At 42.0% G+C, this 19,789-nt stretch overlaps 2 protein-coding genes and 1 pseudogene across 4 annotated transcripts in view; all 3 read left to right on the plus strand.

Annotated features, from left to right (window-relative positions):
- Positions 1-19,789, plus strand: part of adamts18 (ADAM metallopeptidase with thrombospondin type 1 motif, 18) — a 202,534-nt gene that overhangs the window by 161,264 nt on the left and 21,481 nt on the right. The gene's annotated exons all lie outside the window — the stretch shown is intronic.
- On the plus strand, positions 9,999-11,112 carry LOC110971636 (sterile alpha motif domain-containing protein 9-like; annotated as a pseudogene).
- LOC110952167 (sterile alpha motif domain-containing protein 9-like) lies at positions 13,473-15,446 on the plus strand. The gene has a single exon (XM_051955817.1). The coding sequence runs from the start codon at positions 13,606-13,608 to the stop codon at positions 15,322-15,324; it is 1,719 nt and encodes a 572-aa protein (XP_051811777.1). The 5' UTR covers positions 13,473-13,605; the 3' UTR covers positions 15,325-15,446.

The following is a 19,789-nucleotide window of genomic DNA, read 5'->3' on the forward strand; positions in this document are numbered from 1 at the left end:
AAATGTACACTACCATTCGAAAGTTTGGGGTCATCCAGGTAATTTCATGTCTTCCATGAAAACTCACTTATATTCATATGCGAACATAATTGCACAGGGGTTTTCTAATCATCAATTAGCCTTTCAACTCAATTAGCGAACATAATGTACCATTAGAACACAAGCCTCTGTACCCCTATGTAGATATTCTATTAAAAATCAGGCAGTTCCAGCTAGAATGGTCATTTACCACAATAACAATGTCTAGACTGTATTTCTGATTAATTTAATGTTATCTTCATTGAAAAAAAGCTGCTTTTCTATCAAAAATAAGGACATTTCCAAGTGACCTCAAACTTTTGAACAATTGTGTATATAGCACCAATTCATATCATATATGATCTCAAGACCTTTAAGGATTAAGGTGACTCTCTGAAATTATACAGAGAAAACACACATATCCAATGTTTCCTTTGGATTCATTTTGAGCTGCATCTGGCAACAATGGGGAAAAAAAATTATCTTTTCTATTGAAAAAAAATGGCATGGCTCAGTGGGTAGAGTGGCCGTCTTGTAACTGGAAGGCTGCCGGTTCGATCCTCGGCCCGTCGTGCTCATGTCGAGGTGTCCCTGAGCAAGACAGAACCCCTAATTGCTCCTGGTGGGTCATGGCAAGCGCCTTGCATGGCAGCTTCCGCCATCAGTGTGTGAATGGGTGAATGTGACGTACCATGTAAAGCGCTTTGGATAAAAGCGCTATATAAATACAACCATTTACCATTTATCTACACACCGCTTAATCCTCATTAGCATCACGGAGGAGCTGGAGTCTATCCCAGCTGGCTTAGAATGAAGGCAGGGGACACCCTGGACAGGTTACCAATCTATCAGAAGGCTACACATAGAGACAAACAATCACACTCACATTCACACCTACAGACAATTTAGAGTTACCAATTAACTTCAGCATGTTTTTGGACTGTGGGAGGAAGAACCTGGAAAAAACTCATGCATGCACAGGGAGAATATGCAAATTCCATGTAAAAATATCCCAGGCCTAGGCCAAGGTGCAAACCAGGGATCCTTTAGCTTCAAAGTTACAGTGCTAGCCACTGTTTCACTGTGCAGCCCTTACAAAAATGTGTTTTAGTTAGTATCATGATACTCTACTTCTGTCTCTATCTCTGTCTCATGCCGTCTATTCTAAAATCCTTGTTTGTAATATCAGGGTCATGTGTGATTTCTGACACAATTAATTTACTGGTTGAATGGCATGTAGAGCATTACTAACCTTAGGTTCAAACAGCGATATGTTCACACATCTGCATGACAGAAACCCATCATAGATAATAGGAAACACACACACGCACACATGCATGCACACACACACATACCCTCAGTAAGCTTTCAAATGTTCCACTCAAGCTAAAACAAATGCTCTGCTGCCCTCTTTTGGCCATGTGAAAGACACTGACAGGAAATTACTGTATTTAATACTCAAATTACAAATGAGCCACTTGTCAGGAGTATTCAGCTTTAATATTTGAACCTTCATGTTCTTACAATTTCATAGCTGCCACAAACAAATGGTTTCCTTTTTTCCCCGACTCAAAATGACCTCTACCTAAATTTTACAACCAAACACACAAAGCGTTCACAAATGATTATTGTCTGGTTTTCAATTGTGTCCCTTTGGGTGATTTATTTGCAACACAGGAATATATCTTTCTTGTAAAGCCAGCATTTGATAAGGCAATAGGCCCTGGCTATTAATCAAGAATGACTGTAAAGGTTTGGCTGTTCCTCATTAACCACAGTGCATCTCACATTAGACTGAGCCTTTTTTTTTTGCTTCCTGTGTACAATACTGATAGCCTAGCAGCAGATCTGATAGTTTGTAAAATGTTGTCAAACAATTAGCTGGTGTGACCTGCACAGCCCAGACCCTCAACTGTTATCCAGCCATCATTCTTTAGGACACTCATGTTGTGTGTTTGGACTGTTTTGTAACAGCAGTCCGAGTTCAGTTGGCGTTCATGCAGGGACGAGGCCAGTCTCCCTGAAAAGATCGAAGCATTCTATTTTTTTCTTTTCTTTTTTGTCTACATATCCGCTCAAAAATGACACCAACCAACCATGGTGTCATTACTTAAGCTTCATGCAATTTTTTTTTTTACATGTGACTGTGACCATCACCTGCCCTCATGGCAAATTAACCTATCATGTTTATTTCAAGCTGTTTCCTACATTATGCCATTGAGGGCTGTGCACACCCAAGTGAAACATAAAACAAACACAGGACAGACAGAAAAGTGAGGCATAGACAGTGTTCTGAGAGAAAAGGTGCATTCTATTTATTTGTGCTCTTTAATTCACACCTTTGAAACTAGTTACAAATCCAAGACCCTTCACAAACACCAGATACAACAGAATCAAAACAGGATCAATCATGAAGACGTCAGGAGACCACAGGAAGGATAGATAAAGCAGAGTGAGATCCACAGACACTAACCCAGCAACCTCCACTGACTCAGCAACCGGAGGAACAAACTCTATTGAGTTTTGGTAGATGCCGGTGTGGTGGGTCTAGCATGCATGAAAACCTCCACCAAAAAGAGGGAACTGTCTCCTCCAACCCAAGGAGGTCCACACAGCGCCCCCCGCAGGAGCCACCGGGCAGAGAGCCAGCCCAGAAACCCAGAGCAACCCCTGCCGACACAGCCAGAGCCCCGAAGGCCCGCGAAGCAGAACAGGCCATAGCAGACCCACACGGCGCCCCACCTCCCCCACGACCACCCGCCCGCCCCCCCACAACCTGACTCCCCCAGCCCCCAAACCCCCGCCCCCCCCATCATGGCGCCGCCCCACAACCCACCCCCAACACCCCCCACCAGGCCACCCCCCCACCCAGCCACCCAGCCACCATACCCCCCCCACCCCATCCAGCTCTGGCAAACAGTTTGAATCCCCATTTGTCTGGCTTGTTCTTGATGTACTGCCTCAGGTTACCAGCTGTCTTGCCTTTGTAGGCAACCATGACCTCATCCACAGACTGCTTGGGGGTTTGTGGCTCCTTCCTGAAGACAGTATTCAGGAAGCTGAACAGTGGCCGGATCTTGAAGAATCGGTCAACAGTGCCAGGGATCTGAGTGTTGTCGTTGAAGTGGACAAGCCTCCTCATCAGCCTGAACCTCTAAGATGACATGAGATTTGCAACTTGAGGGACCCTGGTGTCCATTGCCCAGTAGTCATCAATTGAGAGCAGCTCAGCAATTCCCATGTAGATCAGGATAGCCACAAAATTCAGCATCTCGTCTTCAGTGGTGGTGAAAGTGGTGTTAACGTCTTTCTGGGTTGCATATAAGTTGGTCTGGTATGTTATGTGCTCGATGACTTGGGGGCTGAAGTACCTGCTGAAGTACTCAAATGGAGTCCCAACGAAGTCAGTGGGAGAGTGCTGGCACTCAGGCAGGGGTGGGTTATTTAGGTCAACCATTTTCCAGGTGGTCAGTCTGGCTGTGGACTTTTTCTCTCGGGTGGGCCTCTTGGCCTGTGGTGCTGGCTGGTCACCGTCTTCATACCTGTTGTTGTTGTGGTCATAAAGGTCGTCTTCATCGTCGTCCTCATCCTCAAGCACCTCCACCGTAGGCCGCACGCACCTCCGCTTCCCAGAGGGACCCCTGTCACTCAGGTCTGGGGTGTCCAGGTCATGGCTGGGTGGTATGAAGTCAGGGTCTTCAATGTCATTGTCTCCGCTGTCAGAGTCCTCATCCTCACTGATAGCTGGGTGGGCTGGCACAACAACAGTCTGTGGCACAGAAGGCCTCCTCTTCCCATAGAAGTACTGAGCAGACAGTTGCTGCAAAATAATGTATAATAAATTTTAAAAAATTAAGAAAAACCCACCTCTATAGAAAAACATATATATGTATGTATAGATATACATATATATATAGTTTGGTGTTGTTTTTTTTATGGTGTAAGGCTTACAGTAAAAAAACAACAACACCAAAACATGTCATAAAAGTGTGATAAAAACTGTCTGAACTTCATGAACTGGTCCTAAATCATGGATATTTAACTATTATTGGCTATAAAATCTATATAAAAGGGTTACATTTTTCACTAGAACACTGTATAAGCTTAAACAATTCTGTGGAAACACCCAATGCACTCTTGAGTACTGTTTTCTTAAATTATAATATATTGGTGAAAAAATACATTAGCATGGCTTGCGATATGTTATTGTGCGTATGTCTATAAATAGACTTGCCAGCACTTGCCCTAGTTTTACGTGAGCAGGGCATATGATCAAATATGGGGTCTCTAGAACCGTGGTTTGGGATTCAGCAGTGACCACAAGCCTTGAATTTGTCTTTACTATTTCTTGCTTAAGTTCAGCAAATTGCTTGTTGCTTTCTCCGCGAAAATCCTTGATTTCTTTTAAAATCAGTGCCAGCTTGTCCTCGCTTTGAACATCCATATTATCTGCGTCATCTTGGCTAGCTAAGAGAAAGCTAGCCCGTTCTTCTTCCTCGAGGTTTCTTTTGGCTGCTTGAATCGCCTTCTTTACCTTAGACTTGGATGACATTTCGTTCCCCCTTCACAATAGCAACTCCGTCACTGTAAATTCTCAACTTAGTTCGGCTTACGGGGATAATTAAAATCGATTTGTCGCCAGAGGCTTCTCACGCCGCCATCTCTGTTAGTGACCCGGAAGTTCTCTAGTCTAGAAATTTTTAACGGGGGTGCACAGCCATAGAGCATGAAAATAAGTATCAGCAGTGTTCTGGGAGCACTGGAGACAGATGTCGGAGTCGGAGAGTCCCATTTTCTTCATCATGTATTGAGTGATATGTGTTCTATGGAGGATTTTGTATTGAATGAGTTGTAAGTTTGTGTGTTTTGTCATTTTAAATGCATCATCACAAATTTGAGTCCAGAAGTCTGGTTCCGGTGATATAGATAGGTCTGACTCCCATTTAGAGATGGGTAAATATATTGTATCAGTGCTTGAGAGTAGCTTATATATTTTAGAGAGGGTTTTAGTTGTTGTCAGAGAAAGCTTTGTGATAGCTTTAGCTAATGCAGGCGGCTGGAGCGTGCCTTGAAGTGTTGGGATTCTTTCCTTAATAATATTTTTAACTTGTAGATAATGTAAAAAATTCCCATTTTTTATTTTGTATTTTTGAAGCAAGTTTGTATATGACATGAACGTATTATCTGAAAAGAGGTAGTGAAGATATGTAATTCCATTCTACTCCCAAACAACTAAATGAAGCGGCTGATTGTTAACCTGAAAGTCAGGGTTGTGCCAAATGGGAGAGAACTCACAGCGCTCCAATTTGGAGTTTGTAATTTCTAATGCCTTCCACCAAGCGGTCAAGGTGGAGGAAATCATTGGGTTTTTAAAACAGTTGTGTCGTTTGATGGATGTTGTAATAAAGGGTATGTCTGAAAGTCTGATGCTGTTGCAGTCCTTCTGTTCTAATTCTAACCAACAGTTGGCATCTCTGTTAGGTTGTGTCCATCGAATAAGATGTAACTGGTTAGCTAAATAATAATGCATAAAATTTGGTGCCTCTAGACCTCCTTTGGATTTACTTCTCTGAAGAGTAGATAGCCTGATTTTTGCTTTTTTATTATTCCAGTAGAATTTTGTGATAGCTGAGTCCAGCGACTGGAACCAGTTGGATGTTGGTTTGAATGGAATCACTGAAAAGAAATAATTTATTTTTGGTAGGATTTTCATTTTAATAGTAGCTATTCGTCCCAGAAGAGATATAGGGATTTCCAGCGCTGTATTATCCAGTAGTGGGGCAAAATTTAGGTGAGTTAATTCAGATAATTTAGGTGAAATTTTTATGTCTAAGTATTCTAAATTGCCTGAAGGGAAAGAGTAATGAGGGTCCTGGTCTGCAGGATTCCATGAATTTTCTGTGATCGGAAGTAATGTTGATTTTGTCCAATTTATGGAATAATCTGATAAATGTGAAAATTTAGTTATTAAGTTAACCCTTTAAGCTTCAGTCAATTCCAGCCGTTTTCAGTACAAAAAATCGCTAATATTCTATTTTTAAATAAAAAAATTACGAAAAATACAGGGAATATTGGACGCACATCGCGAGGTGCATTTCCTTGAAAACGACCGATTCGTGGATTTTATACCGACTTCAGGACATGTTTTGGACAAAATAGTTTACTGGCTTGTGTTGTCTGGATGTAAAAGGTTGGATTATGGCCGTTTTTTGTGGAATCTTTTTTTCTGTGTGTAATAATGAACCCGGAAATGTGAGTCGCGCTGTGTGCATTGAAGCCGTGTATAGAGAACGGATGGATGAATATTTGTTTTTGTCAGACAAATGTGTTTTTCTCACCCGCTGTGGTAATCACATCTGAAAGTGGTTTATACTGGCGGATTCATGAGAATCTAAGCTTTCCATCGGCGTATAGTGTTTGTATAATCGTGTTTGCAGCCGTCGGACATTCTTGAAATTCCTATGCAAATTTGTAGGTGTACCGCCGGCGATACACCTACGACGCACTGAAGCGTAAAGGGTTAAATACTACCCTTAATGAGGTAGCGGGTTCTTCTAAATGAAGTAATATATCATCTGCGTATAAATTCATTTTGTATTCTGTTGCCCCAGAGCGGATTCCTTGGATCCTGACATCCTGGCGCACAGCTGTTGCCAACGGCTCAATGAATATTGCAAATAATAGAGGAGAGAGTGGACAGCCCTGTCTGGTGCCTCTCTGTAAGGTGAAGGTCTTTGAGGTGATTCCATTAGTAGTGACAGTAGCTTTGGGAGAATCATATAGTGCTGATACCCAGTGAATAAATGACTCTCCAAAGCCAAGTTTATTTTGAGCAGCAAAGAAGAAGGACCAGTTAACTTTGTCAAAGGCTTTTTCTGCATCCAACGATATAATAACTGCCTTTTTGCACTGCTGTTGTGACATGTTAATCAAATTTAAGAGCCTTCTAAACGTTGTTGGTAGAATGTTGACCTTTAGTAAAGCCAGTTTGATCATTATGAATAATTGTCGAAATTACTGTCTCTAGTCGAGATGCCAAGGCCTTTGCAATAATTTTGATGTCGGTGTCAATTAGTGATATCGGGCGATAGCTTGACGGAAGGGTGGGTTCTTTATCTGGCTTTAATAAAAGTTTAATTGCTGCTGTGTTCATGTGAGGCCGTATGTGACCATTGGTTTCAATTTCTGTTACTAATCTAAAAAACAATGGAGCAAGCATCGACCAGAAATGCTTCAGAAATTCAGCCGGGAAACCGTCCGGCCCTGGGGCCTCATTTATAAAGCTTGTGTATGCACAAAACAGGGCTTGAAAGTGGCGTACGTCACTTTCTACGCAAAGGTTGTGATTTATAAAAACAAACTTGGCGTGAGAATGTGCGCACCGGTTCGCCAACCTTGATTCTTGATGCTTGCTTACGCACAAAACAGGGCGTAAATCACAAACTTTGCGTAGAAAGTGGCGTACGCTGTGTTCGTTGTGATTTCTAAAACAAACTTGGCGTGAGAATGTGCGCACCGGTGCGCCAACTTTGATGCTTGCTTAAGCACATTTTGGAGACAGAGGGAACAGCAGTGCCGGAGGGTGAAGTGGTGAATTGAAACCAGACTGATCTCAAACCTTTATTGTTATCACATATTAGACTTGTAGAGCCGGATAATCATAAACCCTCATTGTTGTAGATGGTCATATAGTGCGTCTTTCGGCCGACGACTGTATTTGCAGAACTATGTTCATATATTAACAGGGGCGGATTGAGCGTTATTTCATTCGATCGTTTGACCGAAGGGCCGGTCCACATCTGGGGCCTGTGCGGTGATCTTTATTAAATAATTTTGTTTATTGATCACCCGGCGCCCGTATGGCTCATCGGGGAAAGCAGAAGACCCCTTTGCAGGGGTGGTCTCCGACGCAGTGGCCCGGCTTCGATTCCTGCCCGCGGCACTTTTATGCATGTCTTCCCCGTACTCTTCTCCCCATTTCCTGTCACTCTTCACTGCAACTATCACAGTAAAAAGGCAAAAAAAAGTAAAGAATTTTGTTTATTTATCCATATGCGGCCGAATGGGATGAGCGTCCAACCATTAATCAGCCCTGTACAGGCACGCAGGCACACATGCTTCACACCACAACCCTCGAGTGAAAATGAATTTGTCTATGTGAACCGAAAAAATGTACATTCAATCAGTTTACAAATTATTTGTACATCGGACATGATCATAGCAAATTTAGTGGCAGGGTGGCCTGGGTCAACACATTATTCATTCATCCTGACGCACAGCAGTGAAAAGACTGCCAGCCGGCGCTGCGTGAAATGCCGTGGATCAGCAGCTTATTTATATACAGATACATTCATGAGTTACTGTGCATTGACCATTCATGGTAAAATGTGGGTGTGTTGTGGGCGGAATGTGAGGTAAATCCACCTGTGCAATCTTCCAGCTGGTGTCTGATTTATCAAGAAATTGCATGCAGCTGTGCTTACGCACAGTTTTATAAATCGGGTGAAGGGCATACGCCCTTTTTGTATTATAGGCGTACGCAAACTTTAGTATGAATCCTACGCAATGTTTTATAAATGAGGCCCCTGGTGCCTTACCATTAGGCATACTGTCGAGAGCACTGGACAGCTCATTTATAGACAATGGAGCATATAGAATGTTTTTATGTTCAGTAGATAACTGAGGCATATTTAAACTACTGAGAAATGCCTCAAAATGCTCAGGGTTGGGTTTGTTACTTTCTGAATATAGGTTCCAATAATAAGTGTAAAAAATATGATTAATTTCTTCTGGTGATTGCGTATACTCACCAGTTGTCCCTTTTATGGCCGTTATGACAGATCTTTCCCGATTGCGTTGGAGTTGGTTTGCAAGAAATTTACCTAATTTGTTATTATGCTCAAAGTTGTTGTATCTCAATTGTTGTATTATGAACTCGGTCCTTTTGGATAACATATCATCTAGCTGTGTTTTTGTATTTTGTAATTCAGTCCATATTTGATTATTTGGGTTTGTTGTATATTCATCAGTTAGTTGTTTAATTTTATCTTCCAGATCATTTTATAATTTTTGATCTTGTTTCTTTTTATAAGATGAATATGATATAATTTTACCTCTAATTACTGCTTTCCTTGCTTCCCAGAGTAAAGATGGAGATGAGTTTGGAGAATCATTCATTTCCAGATAGTCTGCCCACTCTCTCCTTATGATTTTATCAAACTCTGCATCTTTTAACAGCGAGATGTTAAAGCACCATGTCGGAGGTGGTTTAAAGGTGAGGTCAGTTTGTAAGGAGAGGGAGACTGGTGCATGGTCACTGATAATAATGGGATGTATTCTTGTAGAAATTTTCTCGACAATAGAATTATTTGTAAGGAAAAAATCAATTCTTGAAAATGATCGATGCATCGAGGAAAAGAAAGTAAATTCCTTCTTGGTTGGATTTTTTAGTCTCCAGCCATTGCCAAGGCCAAAATCATCCATATATTCCTCTATTACTTTGGCAGATTGTGATTGCCTTGTACGTGTTGTGTTATTGGAGCGATCTACTAATGGATTTAGGACTGTGTTGAAGTCTCCTCCAATGATAACAGTTGAATTTGCTGTTAAATCAGATAGTTGAGAGAAAAACGAATGAAAAAAGGCCGGATCATCATTATTAGGGGCGTACAAATTCCCAATAGTATATTCTTTATTGAATATAATTGCCTGAATAATAATGTATCTGCCTTCTGAGTCAGCTATTATGTCATTTAAAGTGAAGAGTCGCCTCTTATGAATAAGTATAGAGACTCCTCTTTGTCTGCTGTTATAGGAGGCAGAATAAACTTGATTGAAATTCATGCCAATAAGTAATTTTTCTTCTGATTTTTGTAGGTGGGTTTCTTGTAGGAGACAAATGTCTGCTTTTAATTTTGAATGATTGCTTCATAAGCTACCGCACATGTGTTGAAGCCTCGGGTATCAGAAGACCATCACGATTGATGGAAGATGGTGATGAATAAATGTCAAGATTGTTAGTGTGACAAAAGCAGACAGGATGTCATGGCTGACCAACCGGAGCAGTCACCCAAGGAGTGGAGTGAATCTGATGTAAGCACCTGGCTAAGATCCATTGGGGTAAAGCAGCAGTACATAGAAAAGCTCTATGAAGAAGAAGTAGATGGACAAATACTCCTCACGCTGAATGAGGACTTTTTGAAATCAAAGATTTGCATGAAATCTGGTCCCGCTCATTTGATTATTCAAAAACGAGATGAGCTTCTCAAAGATCAGCAAAAGTGTCTAGAGAAGAAAAGACCCTCTAGTGGGAAAAAAACTGAGGTGGAACAGAAGAGCAGTAAGAAATCAATTCCTGCAACAAGCAAAAATCCTCCAACACTGACTCCTGTAAGCGATCAGGAAGTCTTTGAGGAGAAACAAAGCAATCTGATATCAAAGGAAGACTGCAAACCGCGACCATTTGATAAAGAAGGGATTGATTTCATATACATAAAGCACAGAGTCCTGCAGCCAGAATCTGGTGCTTTTAATCTGATATCTCCATGCCATGAATTTAAATCTTTTTCGGTAGCTGCTTAGTTGGACCGCACAAGACTGCAAACGAAGTTCACCAAAGAGGTTCTTAAATTTGCGACCGGTTGTATGAACATCAGATCCAATGGTACAATGGTACCTGCTTTCTGGTCTTCCAAAAAGAAACATCTCAAGTTTACAACTGCTACAGAACTCCGCGGCACGTGTGCTGACGAAGACCAGAGGGCGGGCACATATTACACCGGTTTTAAAATCACTGCATTGGCTCCCTGTGTGTTTTAGGATTGATTTCAAGGTCCTTTTAATGGTTTTTAAATGTCTTAGGGGTCTTGAACCTTCTTATCTCTCAGAATTGCTTTTACCATATGAACCCTCGTGGACCCTGAGGTCCTCTGGCACCGGCCTCTTAATGGTTCCCAAAGCTAGAACACGGACTTACGGTGAGGCATCTTTCCAGCACTATGGCCCCCGTCTGTGGAACAGCCTGCCAGAGGAACTGAGGACAGCAGAGAATGTTCTTATTTTTAAAGGCAGGCTCAAGACCCACCTATTTACACACGTGGACAAAATTGTTGGTACCCCTCAGTTAAAGAAGGAAAAACCCACAATTCTCGCTGAAATCACTTGAAACTCACAAAAGTAACAATAAATAAAAAATTTTTGAAAATTAAATAATAAAAATCAGCCATCACTTTTGAATTGTTGATTAACATAATTATTTAAAAAAAAAAAACTAATGAAATAGGGCTGGACAAAAATGATGGTACCCATAACTTAATATTTTGTTGCACAACCTTTTGAGGCAATCACTGCAATTAAACGATTTCTGTATTTGTCAATGAGCGTTCTGCAGCTGTCAACAGGTATTTTGGCCCACTCCTCATGAGCAAACAGCTCCAGTTGTCTCAGGTTTGATGGGTGTCTTCTCCAAATGGCATGTTTCAGCTCCTTCCACATATGTTCAATGGGATTCAGATCTGGGCTCATAGAAGGCCACTTTAGAATAGTCCAACGCTTTTCTCTCAGCCATTCTTGGGTGTTTTTGGCTGTGTGTTTTGGATCGTTGTCCTGTTGGAAGACCCATGACCTGCGACTGAGACCAAGCTTTCTGACACTAGGCAGCACATTTCTCTCCAGAATGCCTTGATAGTCTTCAGATTTCATCGTACCTTGCACACTTTCAAGACACCCTGTGCCAGATGCAGCAAAGCAGCCCCAAAACATTACTGAGCCTCCTCCATGTTTCACCGTAGGGACAGTGTTCTTTTCTTCGTATGCTTGGTTTTTGAGTCTATGAACATAGAGTTGATGTGCCTTACCAAAAAGCTCCAGTTTGGTCTCATCTGTCCAAAGGACATTCTCCCAGAAGCTTTGTGGCTTGTCAACATGCATTTTTGCAAATTCCAGTCTCGCTTTTTTATGAGTTTTTTTCAGCAGTGGTGTCCTCCTCGGTCGTCTCCCATGAAGTCCACTTTGGCTCAAACAACGACGAATGGTGCGATCTGACACTGATGTACCTTGGCCTTGGAGTTCACCTTTAATTTCTTTGGAGGTTGCTCTGGGCTCTTTGGATACAATTCCAACGATCCGTCTCTTCAATTTGTCATCAATTTTCCTCTTGCGGCCACGTCCAGGGAGGTTGGCTACTGTCCCGTGGGTCTTGAACTTCTGAATAATATGAGCCACTGTTGTCACAGGAACTTCAAGCTGTTTAGAGATGGTCTTATAGCCTTTACCTTTAAGATGTTTGTCTATAATTTTTTTTCCGATGTCCTGGGACAATTCTCTCCTTCGCTTTCTGTTGTCCATGTTCAGTGTGGTACACACCTTTTCACCAAACAGCAGGGTGACTACTTGTCTCCCTTTAAATAGGCAGACTGACTGATTATGAGTTTGGAAACACCTGTGATGTCAATTAAATGACACACCTGAGTTAATCATGTCACTCTGGTCAAATAGTTTTCAATCTTTTATAGAGGTACCATCATTTTTGTCCAGGCCTGTTTCATTAGTTTGTTTTTTTAAATAATTATGTTAATCAACAATTCAAAAGTAATGGCTGTTTTTGATTATTTAATTTTCAATAAATTTTTATTTATTGTTACTTTTGTGAGTTTCAAGTGATTTCAGTGAGAATTGTGGGTTTTTCCTTCTTTAACTGAGGGGTACCAACAATTTTGTCCACGTGTGTAATTAGGCTTTTACTTAATGTCTTATTTTCATTAATATTTTTATTTAATTTTATTTATTTAGGAATCTTAGCCCTCTTTTTACTTATTTTTATTTTATTACTTTTAAATGATATTTTAGCCATTTGTTAGTACTTTATTTTAAATTTTATTTCATATTTTATTTAACTTTACTTATTTTAGTTTTATGTTGTTAGACTTTGTAGTTTTACGTTTTTATTCTATATCTCCAGTGTTTTCTCAGTGGGGGCCTGCACTGGGGGCTGCAATTGGCCCTGGTTGGGATGTCTCCGTCTTGTGGCTGGCATCTTCTTGGCCAAGTCGGGGGTCTGCAACACTGTTTTGCTGTGTGGGCCCCTCACTGTCCTTGTGGCGGGGCATGCCCGGGCGGAGGCATCTGGCCCTGTGCTGTGGGCGGCGCCCAATGCAGTCAGCCCCCTAGCGTTTACTGACCTGGCTCCTCTGTACTCAGCCACGCGCTTTTAAGATCACTTCATCTGTGTGTGTGTGTGTGTGTGTGTGTGTGTGTGTGTGTGGTGTGTATTTGGTGTGTGTGTGTGTGTGTATGTGTTGGGGTTGGAGATGGGGCGGGGGAACGGGACTGTTTTTAACATGTATAGCACTTTGTGCTGCATTTTAATTGTATGAAAAAGTGCTCTATAAATAAAGTTTAGATTTGATTTGATTTGACTTGAATACACTTTGGTGTGATGGACAGCAAGGAGGATGCAGGGTACGTGCACGGTGAGATAGTTGGTGTCCCAGTGAAAGAGAAGGACATTTTTGTCGATGCTTTGGACTACATTGAGAGGTGCTTCTCCTCTGACAAGTGTGTGTGCGACCACCAAGATTCATTGAGGTTATGGATCAACAAAATCAACAAAGTGAAGAGAAGAGGTATGTGGTGGAGGTTGACATTGTACCCTCACTCAGTATTGTTAGGGGAAAGGTGTACGCAGTCCGTCTGCCAAATTTCAAAGTAGAGACAAACAAAGTAGAATTTGAGAAAGAAGTGATTCTGAGAAGGGTTGGTTCAAAAACAGCGCCAGTGAGTGAAAAAGATCTAAGTGATTTTTACCAGCGAATCAAAGATCGGGATGCTCAAAGAGACGAAGCAGAGAAAAATCAGTTCCTGAGCACTTCTGGGATCTGCCAAGACCTTGGACGAAAGCTAACAATGCTAATGACGAGTGGAAAGAAATTCATCGAAACACAAAAATGGTTCATACTTGTCACCAACAAATTCAAGCCTGATGACCTCTGCAACATCAACTGGCTGCTTAACATGAACATATTCTGCATGTTTGATTTTGATCCACACTCAAAGATATCAGGTCTCTGCAGTAAATACCTTCAGCATCATGCTGCCAACATGCATTTTCTACAGAGCTACAGGATATCTGGTGGCTCAACCATCTTAGAATTCACTAGTCACTTGCATCTGTTTGATCAAACTAGCTGGATCTTCTGTAATGGCCGCACTGACTTCAAAGGAAACAAAACTCCATGTGATGAGATGACTTGGATCAAGACCAAGATGACGCTCCTGTGGGAATCTGTGTCTTTAATCTGTAAACAAATCTTGCCAAAAGGCACATTCCAGGTCATTTTTCTTGTCACGTCACCAGTTGAGAAACCTCTCTTGCACACCTTTTATGAGTTTTTCACAGACATGGAAGGCCATGAAGACATCATCTGCATCTGTGAGTCAGAGCAAAATTTCCAGAAGTGGCAAAGCTTTGCAGAAGGTTCGTGCGGAAAAGAAACTGTTGACCATTCCAGTGTTGTTGGGATGAAAATGAGCCACATCAATGCAACTCTGCAGCATGTACAACCCATGAAAGCATGTGCCAGAAAGCACTTGCCAGTCTTTGTGAAAGGGAAATGTCTCCTTGAGACAAATGAAGAGGAACAGATGTATTCTCTGGAAATCCTGACTATCAACCACTGTGATGAAACAAGCAAAGAGTTCATCGATGAGGAGAAAGCAAACATTGAAAGCCAGTTCCTCCATGGTGGGGGAGTGACCTGGTTGAACTTCTGGCTTGCTGAGCACAAATATGTTGGAGAGGTAGTTGAAAGAAATGCCTATCATGAAACGTCCGGGCTTCTCAAAGATGCTTTGAAACATTATGCAGATCAAACTCCAGTGAATATTATAAACATCTACCATCACCCAGGAAGTGGTGGGAGCACAGTGGCAAGACAAGTGCTGTGGAACAACAGGAAAGATCTGAGGTGTGCAGTTGTGAAGCCTTTACACTCAGCTACTGTTGTTGCTCAACATGCAGTTGAACTAAGACAATATGAAGAAACAGATCCACAGAGGTGTCTACCTGTGCTGCTGCTCATTGAAAACTCAGACAAAGAATATCTTGATGATCTCAGGAATGAACTAGAGGTTGCCATTAACAGCAAACAAATCCAGTATGGAACTCTGTGTTTCATCTTGTTGAGTTGCAGACGGTCCCATGATCCAGAGGCGAGATGTAGGGACTCTCCATTAAAGAATGTGGCTGTCACTCACAAACTGTCTGCTCAAGAGAAGAGAAAGTTTGCAGGAAAACGAAAAGGAACTTGAGGAACTCGGATATGAACCTGATTTCATCCTGACGTTTGTTTTGATGAGTCAAGAATTCTCTGGAGATTACGTCCGAGGGTTTGTGGAACATTTGCTCCAAGACATTGACCACCGATCTGTTGTCACTCGCTTCATTCACTACGTGGCCTTGCTGAACACGTATGTTCAAAACTCCTTCATCTCTCAGTCCCACTGTGAAGCTTTGCTGGACTTAACCATTAGGTTGGAGAAGTTTCGCCAGCATACATTTGAGAAATCACTCAGTGATCAGGCCAAACTAGTCTTCTTACACCTCAGAGATGAGAAGACGCACATCAAATCAATTAGAATCATCCACCCTCTGGTTGCAAAAGAAATTCTCCAGCAACTTTGTGGAACCCAACAGACCCAAAGCACTTTGGCGATGAACTTGCTCTTTGAGAATGTGCTTTTTGAACACAGATTTGGAAGAGAAGAGTATCTGACATTCTTGAGGCAACTTTTTCTAAGGCAAGCCAGAATAAGCAAAGGGGATGAATATGATAGTTTATTCTCTCCTCTCATTGATCATGTGCGTGAAAATGAGAAAAGCCCAGACACAGCAATTGAGGTACTCAAGGAGGCATTCGAATGTTTCCACAAAGATCCATTCTTTGCACAACAACTTGCTCGTCTTCTTTATACTCATGAAAAATTCAAAGAGGCAAAACACTGGCTAGAGACAGCAGCTAAACAGCTACCCAACAACTCATACATCCTCAACACAAAAGGGCAGGTCTACAGGAAATGGTTCCAGGCCAAATGCAAGGCCATTGACAACATACTCAAGACACCCCAAAATACAGCTGATGCTGTGGAGACTGCACTGAAATCCCTGGAGTGTTTTCGAGAATGTGAGAGAGCAGCTGATGCTGATATGGAGAACATGAATAATTCAGGGTACTTCTCTGAAGTTGAAGTTGGGTGCAGCCTGCTCAAACTGATCTCCTCATTGCAAGTGTTTGCAAACAGCAGGCATGTTATTTGGTCGCGGATACGCGAAAATTCACGTATCGAGGTATCAATTTTGAGACCCAACGTGAATCGCCCAAATTCGATGAGAAAAAAAATATGGGGTGTAAGGGGTATAGGGTTGGATCGCACGTAGTTGTCAACAGTGCGCTGGCAAAAGCATGAGTTGGAAACAACGATTGGAGAGGATTATCGAAAGTTAGATGTAGCTGGGAAAGCGAGGTGCATGGTGTGCGACGATGAGACAAAATACAGCAACAGAGGATGCCAAGCGCTGATAGACCACATGAAAATGAAAAATCATGCCAGGAAATTGTATGAAAAGCGCTCTAACCACCAAATGCCCAGCAATTTTTTCACCCGGCGGAGGGAAGAGACGCGACAACAGGACCAAACGTACAGGATCAGTAGTGTGTACTTGCAACAACCCAGTGGCATTGCCCCACAAGTTCCTCAACAGAAGAGGCTCACTCCCATGGTCGATCGGAAAGCACACAGAGTGATGACTTCATGTGGCTCATTCAAATTTGAATACAGTATAAATATTTGGTTTCATCACATTAACATGACTTTGTGCTGTTTTTGGGGGGTGCCAAGAAGGTCCCCATACAGACATTTTTTTAAGCCTTCATGTTTAAAGAATTCTAGGTGTCAGAGTTCACCAGAATGCATCATTTCAGCCTTTAAATTTCAAAAGTTTCTTCCCAAACCCTCCCCCCGGCTCGGTCGCTCCGCTCCCTCGCTTCCAAGGATTCACTTATTTGGTGATTTCCCAATGACATGCCTGAAACAGAGTCAGTGGCCATTCTGAATGCATGAAGTACCTGTTAACCGATTACATTCCAGAAGAAATTGAAGACGCCTGGCAACCGTTTCATGACCGTTTGAAAAAACTTCACGGGACGATGCAAGATGCTTTGAAATGGATCTCAGAGGACCTCAGTTACTGGCAGACAGACATTGGTGAAGATGAAGAAGAGACACCTGAAAGTCCTGAAGAGAGGGTACACCATCCATTGACGTGGTTGGCTAAAAAATTTTCTGTGTATGGGAAGTATTTCAGTGAAGCATGTTCTACTGCACTTCTACAACAGGGAAAATCCATCCCAGCCAAGCTAACTCCTTTCCAGAAACGCATGATCATCTACCAGCTTGGTGGTGGGAACTTCATATCCATCCTCTCCAAGTTGACTGACCAAAGTAACGGAGTAAGACATCTGGAGGATATCCTTTCTCTCTATCCCAGCAATCCAATACAAGCCAAATTTGGTCAAAGGGATATCATCAATTACATCGTGTCCCACATCTCTCTCTACTGTCTGTCGTCTCAAAATGCAAAGGTTGCTCCTCTGAAAGATCTGCAGGCACTCTGCCGTCAGTTCCCGTCTGATAAAAAGAGATGTTTGCCAAGTGCCCTGTTCTTACTGACTTTACTCCACTGGCCAGAAGATCATGACTCAGCCTGTGAGAAAGAAAGCAAATATGAAACTGTGCAGTCAGCTGTGGAACACCTGGAAAAAGGTTACTGGACCAAGATGAAAGACATTCCTCAGCGGAAGAGAAGGATTTACACCCACTTTTTCCTGGGAAATGGAACTGGATTGGATAAATTTGTCCACAAGACAAAGTTTCAAAGAATCACAAACAGATTCTCAGTCTCTGAGAAACGCATGAAGTGGTTACGGGGTGAAGCTCTGAAGATGCCTGAGATCACCGAGATGCTGAAACGTGTTTCTGGATGGACTGAAGATGGAGTGGTGTACCTGGAAGGTCCTCAGAAGAAGAAGTTCAGTATCCTGCCTATTTACGTACCCTCAGTGCCTCATAGTAATGAAAACATCACCTTTAACGTGGGGTTCACCTTCAGAGGCCCGGTGGCGTACAACATCATCGTGAATGAGTAGTCAGTGCTTGCAGAATGACTTCCTTGTCGGCTAGCTGCAGTTCAGTCCAAATGTGCATCTTAGGTCCGTGTATATTTTGGTAATTGGATTTTCCGTTCTAAAGCAGGTATTGAAAAACAAAAAACGAATGGTTATTTGATTTTTGTTTTCAAAGGCAAAAATTAAAATTGAAATTCAATTCAATTCAATCCAATTCAATTTTATTTATATAGCGTCAATTACAGTCAAATCGTCTCAAGACGCTTTACAGAACCCATATGCCTGACCCCCAGAGCAAGCCCAAAGGCGACAGTGGCAAGGAAAAACACCCTTTTAACAGGGAAGAAACCTCGAGCAGAACCCGGCTCTGTATAGGGGGGACCCATCTGCCTGCTGGCCGGGCGGGTTGAGAAGGACAGAAGAGGGCAAGGGGGAGGGATGGGAGAAGAGGGAGGGGTGGGAAAGCAAGGAAAACACAACACACATTTGGATACATGCATGACAGGATATGTGACACAGACAAAGTATAAGCTAACATTGAAAACTGACTCATAGTTTACTCTTATGATGTACGGCTCTGACATTAAACATACTCCATATATAGCTAGCAGTAAAATTCAAACAGTATGTAAGTTAGCATAACAGTATAGTGAAGGCGATGCAGAGTTGACTGGTGGAAAAAGGGAGTTGGAAGCAGAGGGCTGGAGGAAGGTCAGCAGCAGCATCCCACAGTGGACATGGTGGAGACTGGACCAGCTGGTGGAACATCGACCGCAGATCTGAAGCATCCAGCTCTGGGACCAGGGACACTCGGAGAAATAGCACAGGGGGAAACAGAGTGAATGTACTGCAATAGAGAGAGCTATTTGGACAACCCGATAATAAGGAATTGCAATAGTCAAGCCTGGAAGTAACAAAAGCATGAACTAATTTTTCTGCATCACTCTGAGACAGAATGTTCCTGATTTTTACAATATTACGCAGGTGAAAAAAGGAAGTCCTACAGACTTGCTTTATGTGTGAGTTAAAGGACATGTCCTGGTCAAAAGTAACTCCAAGATTCCTCACAGTAGTACTGGAGGCCAATGTGATGCCATCCAGAGTAACTATTTGCTTTGAAAGCGAGTTTCTAAGATGTTTGGGGCCAAATACAATGACTTCAGTTTTGTCTGAATTTAGCAGTAGGAAGTTAAAAGTCATCCAGGTTTTAATGTCCTTAAGACAATCTTGCAGTCTAGCTAACTGATCAGTTTCATCTGGCTTCATAGATAAATACAATTGTGTGTCATCTGCATAACAATGGAAGTTAATACAATGCTTCCTAATAATATTGCCTAAAGGAAGCATGTATAATGTGAAAAGTATCGGTCCTAAGACAGAACCCTGAGGAACTCCATGATTAACTTTAGTATGCTCAGAAGAGTTATTGTTGACATGCACAAACTGGAACCTATCTGATAAGTAGGATTTAAACCAGTCCAGTGCTGTCCCTTTAATGCCAATTGAATGTTCTAGACGCTGTAATAAAATTTTGTGGTCGATTGTGTCAAACGCTGCACTAAGATCTAACAAAACAAGTATAGAGACTAGTC

The sequence above is a fragment of the Acanthochromis polyacanthus genome, chromosome 11 (assembly GCF_021347895.1).
Source record: "Acanthochromis polyacanthus isolate Apoly-LR-REF ecotype Palm Island chromosome 11, KAUST_Apoly_ChrSc, whole genome shotgun sequence".
Lineage (NCBI taxonomy): Eukaryota > Metazoa > Chordata > Actinopteri > Pomacentridae > Acanthochromis > Acanthochromis polyacanthus.